This window comes from Bombina bombina, chromosome 4 (assembly GCF_027579735.1).
Source record: "Bombina bombina isolate aBomBom1 chromosome 4, aBomBom1.pri, whole genome shotgun sequence".
NCBI classification, from domain to species: Eukaryota; Metazoa; Chordata; class Amphibia; order Anura; family Bombinatoridae; genus Bombina; species Bombina bombina.
The window spans coordinates 1,015,626,588-1,015,639,275 of record NC_069502.1 but is presented as its reverse complement, the minus strand read 5'-3'; the positions used below and the strand labels follow the sequence as shown (position 1 = coordinate 1,015,639,275).

General features: G+C 35.6%; 1 protein-coding gene across 1 annotated transcript in view; it reads right to left on the bottom strand.

Moving 5' to 3' along the window:
* The window catches only part of PLEK (pleckstrin), a 98,860-nt gene that overhangs the window by 16,934 nt on the left and 69,238 nt on the right, over positions 1–12,688 (bottom strand). Inside the window, exons 6-7 of the mRNA XM_053709324.1 lie at positions 7,472–7,576; positions 1,104–1,187 (exon numbers count right to left, since the gene is read on the bottom strand). Of these exons, the coding sequence (XP_053565299.1) occupies positions 1,104–1,187; positions 7,472–7,576 (189 nt within the window). The remainder of the gene's footprint in view (positions 1–1,103; positions 1,188–7,471; positions 7,577–12,688) is intronic.

Below are 12,688 nucleotides of genomic sequence, written 5' to 3'. Positions count from 1 at the left end.
TTAACCTCATCGACAGTGCTAAACTGGGAGCTTCTATGTATGTTTTTAAAAGGTTTTATACTGGATTTTTATATCAGTATCTGTGCATATTATTCTTTATTTTAGTGTCTATTACATGCAGTTATATGAAAATTGGTGTATACTGTCCCTTTAAAATACAAAGTTTTCTCATGTTAAATGAATCACAATTAACCACTAATTAGTTCATTTCTGGTCATGCTCATTTGGTTTTGCTTAATAGTATTGTTAAGATTTTTAATTTGATTATTTTGCTGATTAAAAAATCAACATTATATTTTTTATGTATCATATTTTAGAAGTCTCAGAAATATCCTTTAAAAACTATGGAAATTAAAAGGCAAAATAAATGAAAAAAAAACAAAATGCTTCTGAATGGACATCCTCAACATAAACTCTATACTGTTCCAAATCAACTTTTTTTTGTTAAACTTTTGAACCTTCTTTTCATGATTAATAATAATGAACAAAAACTAGGTATGGAGCTAAAGTTATTTCTTGCAAGCACCATTGGGGAATGGGGACATTTTTTAAACAGAACTTCCTTTACTCAGAATTTTAATCCAGTAATGTCCTGTTTTTCATTCTTAAAGGAACAAGTAGCTGATAACAGTTTTTTTTTTTTTATTCCAAGCAGCTGCAGGAATACCCATTCAAATGGATTGGACTCTCTCCAATTTAGTGGTTGATTTCTGCTATCTTTTCTAAATAGAATTCTGGAGTATTCATAGCTTCAGTATAGGTGGCAGGTTCAATAGGCAACACAACTATTTATTGTAACAAAATAAAGATAAAGGAGCTATTTGTAAACAATGCAATACACTTCAGCAGGTAAAATAGACATTGGGAACACATTAAAGGTAAAAACATTTATAGTATAATATCCTTTTTAGTGAAAACTTAAAATATTCTACCTTAATAAAAACTTTTGCAATATTAAGTAACCATTTTATCCCAGAGTAATTTTCGTACAAGACAGCAGATTGCAGTTCATTCATCTTTATAGTACACAGAATATAAAGAAAAAATCCAAAAGATATAGTTTGATCTGTAAATATTGTCCCACATGTGTTAGATGCACTTACTGAGGCTGGATCATAGTAGTGTAGGTATGCAGGATCATCTCTTAGAACAAATTTCCTCACTTTCCAGTTTTTCCTTCTATGGCCCTGTGAAGATAAATATGAAAATGTTTAATTTAAAGCGCCATTAAGCTCTAAAATTAATTCACCATAACATGCCACTATTCATTTTGTTAGCTAAAGATATCAGTCTTTTCAAAGAGCGTGTCCCTGCACGACAAAGTAATGTTTGCTTTTATATATATATATATATATATATATATATATATATATATATATATATATATATATATAGCTACACCTCACTGGCGAGGCCCAATGAAGGCCGAAACGATCGTCTGGGGTTGCTGTGTTCCTTGTTCAGAGATGAATTGCCTGGTATTTCGGCACGGGACTGACCGTAATAGGCAGGATCAGACTAATATACTACAGGAAAGTTCTACTCTGTGAAAAGCATTACTGGGCTAAAAGAAGCCCCTTCTTCAGACTATCCAGTGAGTGTGGCTATTGTTATTTGATGGACCTACTTTTTCTTCCTGACACCCTGGAAGTTGATGTTTGAAAGCGAGAGTGCAAATCTACTTGGGACTTATATATATATATATATATATATATATATAAAACAGGGGCTGACGAAGCCCCTGTTTGTAGGAGCACATGGGGGAGAAACGTGCTTTGGCAAGCATACACCAGCCATGTTCACTTCAAATGTGCTGATAAAATAGAGAGACATTTTCATGCTAAATGCTTTATGATGTGTGCCATCACAGATATCTGTAGCTGCATTACAGTTCAACTGGCCCTTTAATATCAACCCCAGTAGGAGAAGGTGACGCAGGAGTGAACACGTCTATCTGGAGAAATTAGAGGTGGCTAAAGAGTACAGGATACAGGCATACTAAGCCGGGGTCCTCTCCATACATACTGAATCGCTGTCCTTTGGAAAATTGCAGCCCGACACGGGTGAGTGGCGTTAGACTGAACGTACACAGACACAGGTTCCTCATTGTGATGTGTACAAGGCAAAGACCCAGACACAGGCTGACCGATGGAATCAGGAGCAGAAGTGCTGGGATGCATGAGACGGAAAAAGTGTAACTTAGTCTCCATATGCTCTGAAGGCTGTAGAAATTGCAGCGGTTTGTCCTGATGATCCCTCAGCCTAACTAGCTACACTTAATCATTATCAGCTACGTTCTCTCTTTTCTTACTTATCACTAAGACTTACCAATGTAATCGCTACAGTAACTTTTCATACGAACTTGCTTTGGTGATACATATGTAATAAGTTGGAAAACTCTGATATCTGCATACACTTGTTTTTCATTGTATAGTGTATATTGCTTTAGTACTTCTGTGCTTAGGCTATGTGATATTATCGTATTGGTTTATGTCTGCTGGCCAGCTTTTATGAACACAGGTTTTTATATGCGGTTGTGTGTATATGTTTCACACACAATGCATCCTTTTGTATCAATATAATACAATTTTTTAAAGAGTGCTGTATCCTCTCACTTTTATGCAGGATTTCTCAAAACCCTTTTCTTTTTATATATAAAAATATATATATTTTTTCATATATAAAAGACAGTTTAAATGTAAACGTTTTTTGCAACAAACCGTTTAATTTCTGATATATATATATATATATATATATATATATATTTATATTTACTATACAAATATGCAGTTTATACAGTATACAGTTAGTTACAATAAGAAGGTATAGGGCTCCATTTATTAACTGGCGGGTGTACAAGGTTTACTGTCATGATCCATTAACATAAAGACTGCTGCAACTTAAAGGGACAGTAAACACCAGAATTTTAGTTGTTTAAAAAGGTAGCTAATCTCTTTATTACCCATTCCCCAGTTTTGCATAACCAACACAGTTATAATAATATACTTTTACCTCTGTTATTACCTTGTATCTATGCCTCTGCAAACTGCCCCCTTATTTCAGTTCTTTTGACAGACTTGCAATTTTAGCCAATCAGTGCTGACTCCTAGGAGCTTCACATGCCTGAGCTTAATGTTATCTATATTAAACACATGAACTAACACCCTCTAGTGGTGAAAAACTGTCAAAATGTTGTTTAAAATTACATACCCTATTTAAATCATGAAAGTTTTTTTTTACTTGACTGTGCCTTTAACTGTCTGGGACTCCGAAGCTGCTACCACAGCTTGATAATTGGAGCCCATAATATTAAAGGGACATTATACACTAGATTTTTTTTTGCATAAATGTTTTGTAGATGATCTACTTATGTAGCCCATCTGGGTGTGTTGTTGGAAAAAATGTATAGTTTTGCTTATTTTTAAATAATATTGTGCTTATTTTAAGATGCCTAACAAAGCCCCAAAGTTATAGATGTATACTGACTTCAGACTGCTTCTGTTTGTATAATGGGTCTTTTATATGCAGTTGGGGGGGGGGGGGTTCTGCTAACAGCCCCTTTCAGTTGGTGTCCCAGGCATATCTCATTAACAGTGTTAAATTGGGAACTTCTAAGTAAGTTTTTAAAAGGTTTTACACTGGATTTTTATATCAGTATCTGCATATTATTCTTTATAGTAGTGTCTATTACATGCAGTTAATTGAAAATTGGTGTATACTGTCCCTTTAAGGTAAAGACTACTGACTCAGTCCTAGAGCAAAATAAACCACTATGTAATAACATATAGGGAAGACAATTAAAATGTTGCAGAGAACTTGAACATTTAAAAGGATTATTCTTAGTACATAAAACTATTCCTAAAATTAGAAGAGCCTTGAGTTGTGCATATATAACTAACTGTTGTATGCATTTTATATCTGTCTGTATACCAAAGACCAATACTTAGAGATAACAATTTTACATTTTATTACTTATCATACACCCCACTGTGAGTGTATATTCTTCTGCTGGCTATGTTTAAACAGCTTATCAATAGCCTATACCTAAGTATAGAACTTTTAATATACTGTAGGTAGGGATACCACAGCCTTTATCAGCTATTTTAAATGCTGAAATAAGATTAAAGGAGCTAGGGGGGGAGAAAAATGAGGGGTAAACTGTCCCTTTAAGACTATAATTACTGAAGTAAATGACCCCAATCTATAACAAGTTGCAAATTAATGTGAACATTTAGTTAACATTTAAAACAAATGTCCGCCTATGGCTGATTCAGTTGTGGTTTTGGGTGTTCTAAATAAACAGTTGTTTCTTAGAGGCTGATAAAATATAACACGGAAATAGCTTTTTAAATGTCATATGAAAAGGAAGTGGTATTTATTTATCACATTTCTAATTTATGGGTTACTTGCCTCGTTCCCCCTCTCCTCCACATTTTACACCTATTTTATCACAGTACTATTTTTTGTTTGTTTAGTTGTATTATTTTACAAAGCTTTAGACAGATGCTCTTTTTAGTTCCCTTATAAGCAATGTTTGACTCAGTTTATATGAATGAATATAAAAGAACATGGAAATATCATTTGTATTTATAAACACAAAATCATCCCGATAAACACATAGTTAAGCTAGTAAAGAAAAGAGCAAATCGATATTAAGCTAGGAATAATTTCCCATGATTCAAGAGTTAGGAACCCTTTGCAATGCATTGGGTTATGCAAAACAAACATTAAAGTCAAACTTCATCATTCAGACAGAGCATGCAATGCTAAACAACTTACCAATGTACTTCTATTATCTAATTTGTTTGTTTGTTGAAAAGCATACATAGGCTGACTCAAGAGCAGCAAAGAACTATTAGGAGCTAGCTGCTGATTGGTGGCTGCATGTACATGCCTCTTGTCGTTTGCTCACCCAATGTGTTCAGCTAGCTCCCAGAATTTCCTGAATATTCTTAGGGATTATGGAGTTAATACAAGTAAGAGCTCCTAGGGTTTATATTGCAAGTTTCAGAAATTGAAAACTAATGCTTTTGTTGCCAAGCATGTTTTACATAAATGTGATAATAAAGTATATTAATGTTAAAACTTTACAACACAAATTGATTTTAGTTTTTTTGCTAATGGCAGTGAGTTGGAACCTCTCATGATATGAGTTAAAACAAATAAAGCTTTCATGTTGTATGAGAACTTGTTTGTGCTTTGATAAACTGAATTGTTTGACACCTACTAATTCTAACCAAAAGTGCAATCCAGATCGCATTTTTTTATTATCAAACAATTGCTTCTCACAAAAGCTCTCTCTGTTTTATTTGCAGCTTTTAAAGTTCATGTGATTAGCAGAGCATACAGAATGTGTATTGTATTGGTTCACTGGACACCTCCTGTACACTGAAACAGTAATAGCTTTTTACTTTAAAGGATATGAAACCCAATTTTTTCTTTCATGATTCAGATAGAACATGCAATTTTAAGCAACTTTCTAATTTACTCTTATTATCAATTTGTCTTTGTTCTTTTGGTATCTTTATTTGAAAAAGCAGGAAGGTAAGGCTGCCCATTTTGGTTTCAGCACCTGGGTAGCGCTTCAACTACATAGTCCCTTTAAACAGATGCATACTCTGCCAATAAAATGTGTCACCTTGCTGAGGATGTAGGTGACGATGGCATATATGTCCCTAGAAAGGGGACAAGAAGAGTCCAGTTAGAAGCTCAGTGTATGGTTGTTGGTTTTAGTGTGGAGTAAACGTTTGAGCCAGTAAATGTTTGTTTACTATGGGCTACATTGCAAGTGAAGTGCAATCAATGGGGCAGGGTTTGTTATCTTACATTTGGTTTTGTGCTAAGAATAAAGTACAATCTGTTATTACAAGTGGATGGTTAAAACATTTTTAACCAGAGCTTTTTAAAGGTACATGAAACCCACAATTTTTCTTTTATGATTCAGATAGAGCATGCACTTTTAAACAATTTTCTAATTTACTTCTATTATAACATTTTCTTTATTCTCTTGGTATCTTTTGATGAAAAGCATGGATGTAAGCTCAGGAGCGTGCATGTATCTAGAGCACTATATAGCAGCAGTTTTGCAGGGATGTAATACATTAGCAACTATTTCTTTCATACATGTGGTGTGAGTCCACGATCCATTACTCCTGGGAATTACTCTTCTCTACCACTAGGAGGAGGCAAAGTTTCCCGAACCCCAAGAGTCCTAAAAAAATTCTTCAGAAACAAGTGTTTTCAGTCAATGTTGAGGCCCGATTTCCCCTCAGAGTACAGTGCTCGTCAGAGGGATGTATATGGGTATGGTTTGTTTTGTTTTTTTCACCTCATGGTACATTTTTCATAAACCTTGCATAATTGGTCTCAGGGACTTTATGGATCTACAATATATTCCTATTCCTTAAACCTCTGCTGTTGTGTTTCAGTACTGGTTTGGCTGAATGCTGCTTATTTGCGGTTGGACGCGTGTCTATTATACCTTTTTAGATATACATTTTAGACACTCTATAGCTATGTTATGGGCACTTTTTAAATCTGTATATATATTATATTTGCTAATATCTATGGCCCTAGGACAGAATCCTCTACACTATTCTCTTACTGTTTTGTGCGCGTCAGCTTTTACATAGAGATCCATACATATACATGTCTAAACGTGTGTGTGTATATAAGTATATGTGTGTGTGTATATATATATATATATATATATATATATCACTTGTTTAAAAGCGATCTGGTTTGCACGTAAGCGTGTTATTTTCCCCCCACTTTTCACACTCCATTGAAGTCTATGGGTAAATGCGTTAACACGGTCGGCATATTCAAAGTTCGGGTTTTTTAGTGCGTTGGGTTAGGGCTCTTGTGAAAACTTACTTTCAACTTGTAATACACACAAAGCGGCACACACAAAAAGCCTCCATCTAGTTAACAAATCAATTTAGATAATAGTAATAAATTGGAAATTTGGTTTAATATTACATGCTCAATCTAAATTATGAAATAAAAATGTTTGGTTTTATGTCCCTTTAACTGATCACCAAAAGGTTGACAGGAAGGGTCAATAGTCTTGTCTCAAGCGGCCACTGTCAATGATTGTTGGGAATGAGGGTTGATTTTAGCTCAAGTAGAAGCTATCAGGACTTGCAGGTGATTGGTCTAATCTGAGGTCTGATGTAAGCATAAGGCTGACAGAAGTTAGAGGATGATGAGTCTAATTTGATGTCATCCAATTTAGGGGACAGTATGTATGAGATGAGATGTATTTTATAGGCAAAATAATTAATGTATAACACTTTTTTTTCCCCCCTTAATGAAACATTTTATTTTGGATTTAGTTTTGAATACGCCTCTTTAATTATAATATTTTGTCCCTAGAAAAACCAAGGATCTGTGTCAATAAGTACCCCTACCCATGTACCGCTGCCTTACAAATAAATAATAATAATAATAGAGCATTTGTTGGACTGACCTGTTTTAGTAGACATCCTTGCTTAACCACTGCTCCTCGAAACTCATTTTTAAAAATTGCATCATCATCGCTGGAATTTTCTTCACAGAAGAATCCACTGTCTGTCTGTAGACCGTAAAAAAATATATATATAAGGAAAAGCTCACAGTATTAATATAAAAATGTTTATTTTAACCTGGTAATATATATTTCTACAGTATGTTGTTAGTCAATATACTGATTCTTATATATTATATTAACATTATAACAATTGTAGGGTGATTATGTTTACTTTTAAGATTTTTAATATAATTGTTAAATACACTGCTGTATTTTCCTTTTAAGGTTAACCTCCTCAGAGTGGCTAAGAAATTGAAAGAAAGTTAAAAAAAAAAAATCCATTCAAAATCATAGCATTTTTGTGAAGTCATTGAATTTTCACTCATTTCCATGTTAAAACTTGGTTTAATTTTGGAACACATAGGCCTAGATTTGGAGTTTGGCGTTAGCCGTGAAAACCAGCGTTAGAGGCTCCTAACGCTGGTTTTAGGCTACCTCCGGTATTTGGAGTCACTCAAAATAGGGTCTAACGCTCACTTTTCAGCCGCGACTTTTCAATACCGCAGATCCCCTTACGTAAATTGCGTATCCTATCTTTTTAATGGGATTTTTCTAACTCCGGTATTTAGAGTCGTGTCTGAAGTGAGCGTTAGAACTCTAACGACAAAACTCCAGCCGCAGGAAAAAAGTCAGTAGTTAAGAGCTTTCTGGGCTAACGCCGGTTCATAAAGCTCTTAACTACTGTACTCTAAAGTACACTAACACCCATAAACTACCTATGTACCCCTAAACCGAGGTCCCCCCACATCGCCGACACTCGATTAAATTTTTTTAACCCCTAATCTGCCAACCGCCACCTACGTTATACTTATGTACCCCTAATCTGCTGCCCCTAACACCGCCGACCCCTATATTATATTTATTAACCCCTAACCTGCCCCCCACAACGTCGCAGCTAGCTACCTACAATAATTAACCCCTAATCTGCCGACCGCAAAGCGCCGCCACCTACGTTATACTTATGTACCCCTAATCTGCTGCCCCTAACACCGCCGACCCCTATATTATATTTATTAACCCCTAATCTGCCCCCCACAACGTCGCCTCCACCTGCCTACACTTATTAACCCCTAATCTGCCGAGCGGACCGCACCGCTATTATTATAAAGTTATTAACCTCTAATCCGCCTCACTAACCCTATAATAAATAGTATTAACCCCTAATCTGCCCTCCCTAACATCGCCGACACCTAACTTCAAACATTAACCCCTAATCTGCCGACTGGAGATCACCGCTATTCTAATAAATGGATTAACCCCTAAAGCTAAGTCTAACCCTAACACTAACACCCCCCTAAGTTAAATATAATTTAAATCTAACGAAATTAATTAACTCTTATTAAATAAATTATTCCTATTTAAAGCTAAATACTTACCTGTAAAATAAATCCTAATATAGCTACAATATAAATTATAATTATATTATAGCTATTTTAGGATTAATATTTATTTTACAGGTAACTTTGTATTTATTTTAACCAGGTACAATAGCTTTTAAATAGTTAAGAACTATTTAATAGCTAAAATAGTTAAAATAATTACAAAATTACCTGTAAAATAAATCCTAACCTAAGTTAAAATTAAACCTAACACTACACTATCAATAAATTAATTAAATAAACTACCTACAATTACCTACAATTAACCTAACACTACACTATCAATAAATTAATTAAATACAATTCCTACAAATAAATACAATTAAATAAACTAGCTAAAGTACAAAAAATAAAAAAGAACTAAGTTACAAAAAATAATTTTTTTTTACAAACATAAGAAAAATATTACAACAATTTTAAACTAATTACACCTACTCTAAGCCCCCTAATAAAATAACAAAGCCCCCCAAAATAAAAAAATGCCCTTCCCTATTCTAAATTACTAAAGTTCAAAGCTCTTTTACCTTACCAGCCCTGAACAGGGCCCTTTGCGGGGCATGCCCCAAGAAGTTCAGCTCTTTTGCCTGTAAAAAAAAACATACAATACCCAAGCCCCCCAACATTACAACCCACCACCCACATACCCCTAATCTAACCCAAACCCCCCTTAAATAAACCTAACACTAAGCCCCTGAAGATCTTCCTACCTTGTCTTCACCTCACCGGGTTCACCGATCTGTCCAGAAGAGCTCCTCCGATGTCCTGATCCAAGCCCAAGCGGGGGGCTGAAGAGGTCCATGATCCGGCTGAAGTCTTCATCCAAGCGGGGCAGAAGAGGTCTTCCATCCGATTGAAGTCTTCATCCAAGCGGGATCTTCTATGGTCATCCATCCGGAGCGGAGCGGCAGGATCCTGAAGACCTCCGACGCGGAACATCCATCCTGGCCGACGACTGAACGACGAATGACGGTTCCTTTAAATGACGTCATCCAAGATGGCGTCCCTCGAATTCCGATTGGCTGATAGGATTCTATCAGCCAATCGGAATTAAGGTAGGAATATTCTGATTGGCTGATGGAGTCAGCCAATCAGAATCAAGTTCAATCCGATTGGCTGATCCGATCAGCCAATCAGATTGAGCTTGCATTCTATTGGCTGATCGGAACAGCCAATAGAATGCGAGCTCAATCTGATTGGCTGATTGGGCTTGGATCAGGACATCGGAGGAGCTCTTCTGGACAGATCGGTGATCCCGGTGAGGTGAAGACAAGGTAGGAAGATCTTCAGGGGCTTAGTGTTAGGTTTATTCAAGGGGGGTTTGGGTTAGATTAGGGGTATGTGGGTGGTGGGTTGTAATGTTGGGGGGCTTGGGTATTGTATGGTTTTTTTTACAGGCAAAAGAGCTGAACTTCTTGGGGCATGCCCCGCAAAGAGCCCTGTTCAGGGCTGGTAAGGTAAAAGAGCTTTGAACTTTAGTAATTTAGAATAGGGTAGGGCATTTTTTTATTTTGGGGGGGCTTTGTTATTTTATTAGGGGGCTTAGAGTAGGTGTAATTAGTTTAAAATTGTTGTAACATTTTTCTTATGTTTGTAAATATTTTTTTATTTTTTGTACTTTAGCTAGTTTATTTAATTGTATTTATTTGTAGGAATTGTATTTAATTAATTTATTGATAGTGTAGTGTTAGGTTAATTGTAGGTAATTGTAGGTAGTTTATTTAATTAATTTATTGATAGTCTAGTGTTAGGTTTAATTGTAACTTAGGATTTATTTTACAGGTAATTTTGTAATTATTTTTACTATTTTAGCTATTAAATAGTTCTTAACTATTTAAAAGCTATTGTACCTGGTTAAAATAAATACAAAGTTACCTGTAAAATAAATATTAATCCTAAAATAGCTATAATATAATTATAATTTATATTGTAGCTATATTAGGATTTATTTTACAGGTAAGTATTTAGCTTTAAATAGGAATAATTTATTTAATAAGAGTTAATTAATTTCGTTAGATTTAAATTATATTTAACGTAGGGGGGTGTTAGTGTTAGGGTTAGACTTAGCTTTAGGGGTTAATCCATTTATTAGAATAGCGGTGAGCTCCAGTCGGCAGATTAGGGGTTAATGTTTGAAGTTAGGTGTCGGCGATGTTAGGGAGGGCAGATTAGGGGTTAATACTATTTATTATAGGTTTAGTGAGGCGGATTAGGGGTTAATATCTTTATAATAATAGCGGTGCGGTCCGGTCGGCAGATTAGGGGTTAATAAGTGTAGGCAGGTGGAGGCGACGTTGTGGGGGGCAGATTAGGGGTTAATAAATATAATATAGGGGTCGGCGATGTTAGGGCAGCAGATTAGGGGTACATAGGGATAATGTAAGTAGCGGCGGTTTACGGAGCGGCAGATTAGGGGTTAATAATAATATGCAGGGGTCAGCGATAGCGGGGGCGGCAGAATAGGGGTTAATAAGTGTAAGGTTAGGGGTGTTTAGACTCGGGGTACATGTTAGAGTGTTAGGTGCAGACGTAGGAAGTGTTTCCGCATAGCAAACAATGGGGCTGCGTTAGGAGCTGAACGCTGCTTTTTTGCAGGTGTTAGGTTTTTTTTCAGCTCAAACAGCTCCATTGTTTCCTATGGGGGAATCGTGCACGAGCACGTTTTTGAGGCTGGCCGCTTGCGTAAGCAACTCTGGTATCGAGAGTTGAAGCTGCGTTAAATATGCTCTACGCTCCTTTTTTGGAGCCTAACGCAGCCTTTATGTGGACTCTCAATACCAGAGTTATTTTTATGGTGCGGCCAGAAAAAAGCCGGCGTTAGCTACGCGGGTCGTTACCGACAAAACTCCAAATCTAGGCCATAGACTCTTATCTGACTTCTGCCAACTTTTTTTTAGTTGAGCTTAAAAAAAAAAAAAGAACAGTTGACTGTTTGTTATTAGTCATCCCTCTCTCTGAGCAGTGGATAATAAAGTAATAAAAAAAAGATGCTTTAACTTTAAATCCCAGTGGTGTATTCATGTACAAAAGTTCCAAATGGAAACTTCCAATTTGTATGGTAAATACAAATGGTAAATACTGTGCTTAAAAAAGTAAAAATGCAATAGTGCAATTTTGTAAAATAATAAAACAATATATGTTAGTATTTTAGCAAACCTTAAATGTGAATGAAGTTATCTCCAACTATGAAACCAAACCAGACCACCGAAAAATAAATAAATAAATGTATCTATACTGAAAGAGCATTTTACAACTTTATGCACAAACACACAACCAATATGCTGATGTTATGCAGCTTTATAAAGGAGAACAATAAATACATTGTAAAATAACATTGAAGTAAACAGACTGATAATGAAGGGGCAACATTTCCATGTGCGAGTCAAGAAATGATATCAGCTGGCAAAACTTGGTGTGCTCTTTAGAAAGTGTATAGCAGATTTTGCAATACCATTGTTAAACTTAAATGAATATGTATAATATGTAAATTGAGTCTTAAAGAATGTTTAGCACAAGTGTTATAGATGGTGTTAGAGGGGATTCTGAAAGAGGAAAGAAAGAAGTAATAGTTTAATTGAGGAGGGCAGTTGGGTGAGAATAGGTCAGGGCTGCCCGAGGGCCACGTCCGTCCCACCAAGGTTTTTTTTGTGTGGAACTCAGGTAATGAAGCGCATCTATTTGTACAGGTACAAAACAATTTATCCAAACTGCTCGGGACTGTACAAGGTTTTGGATTTCAGAA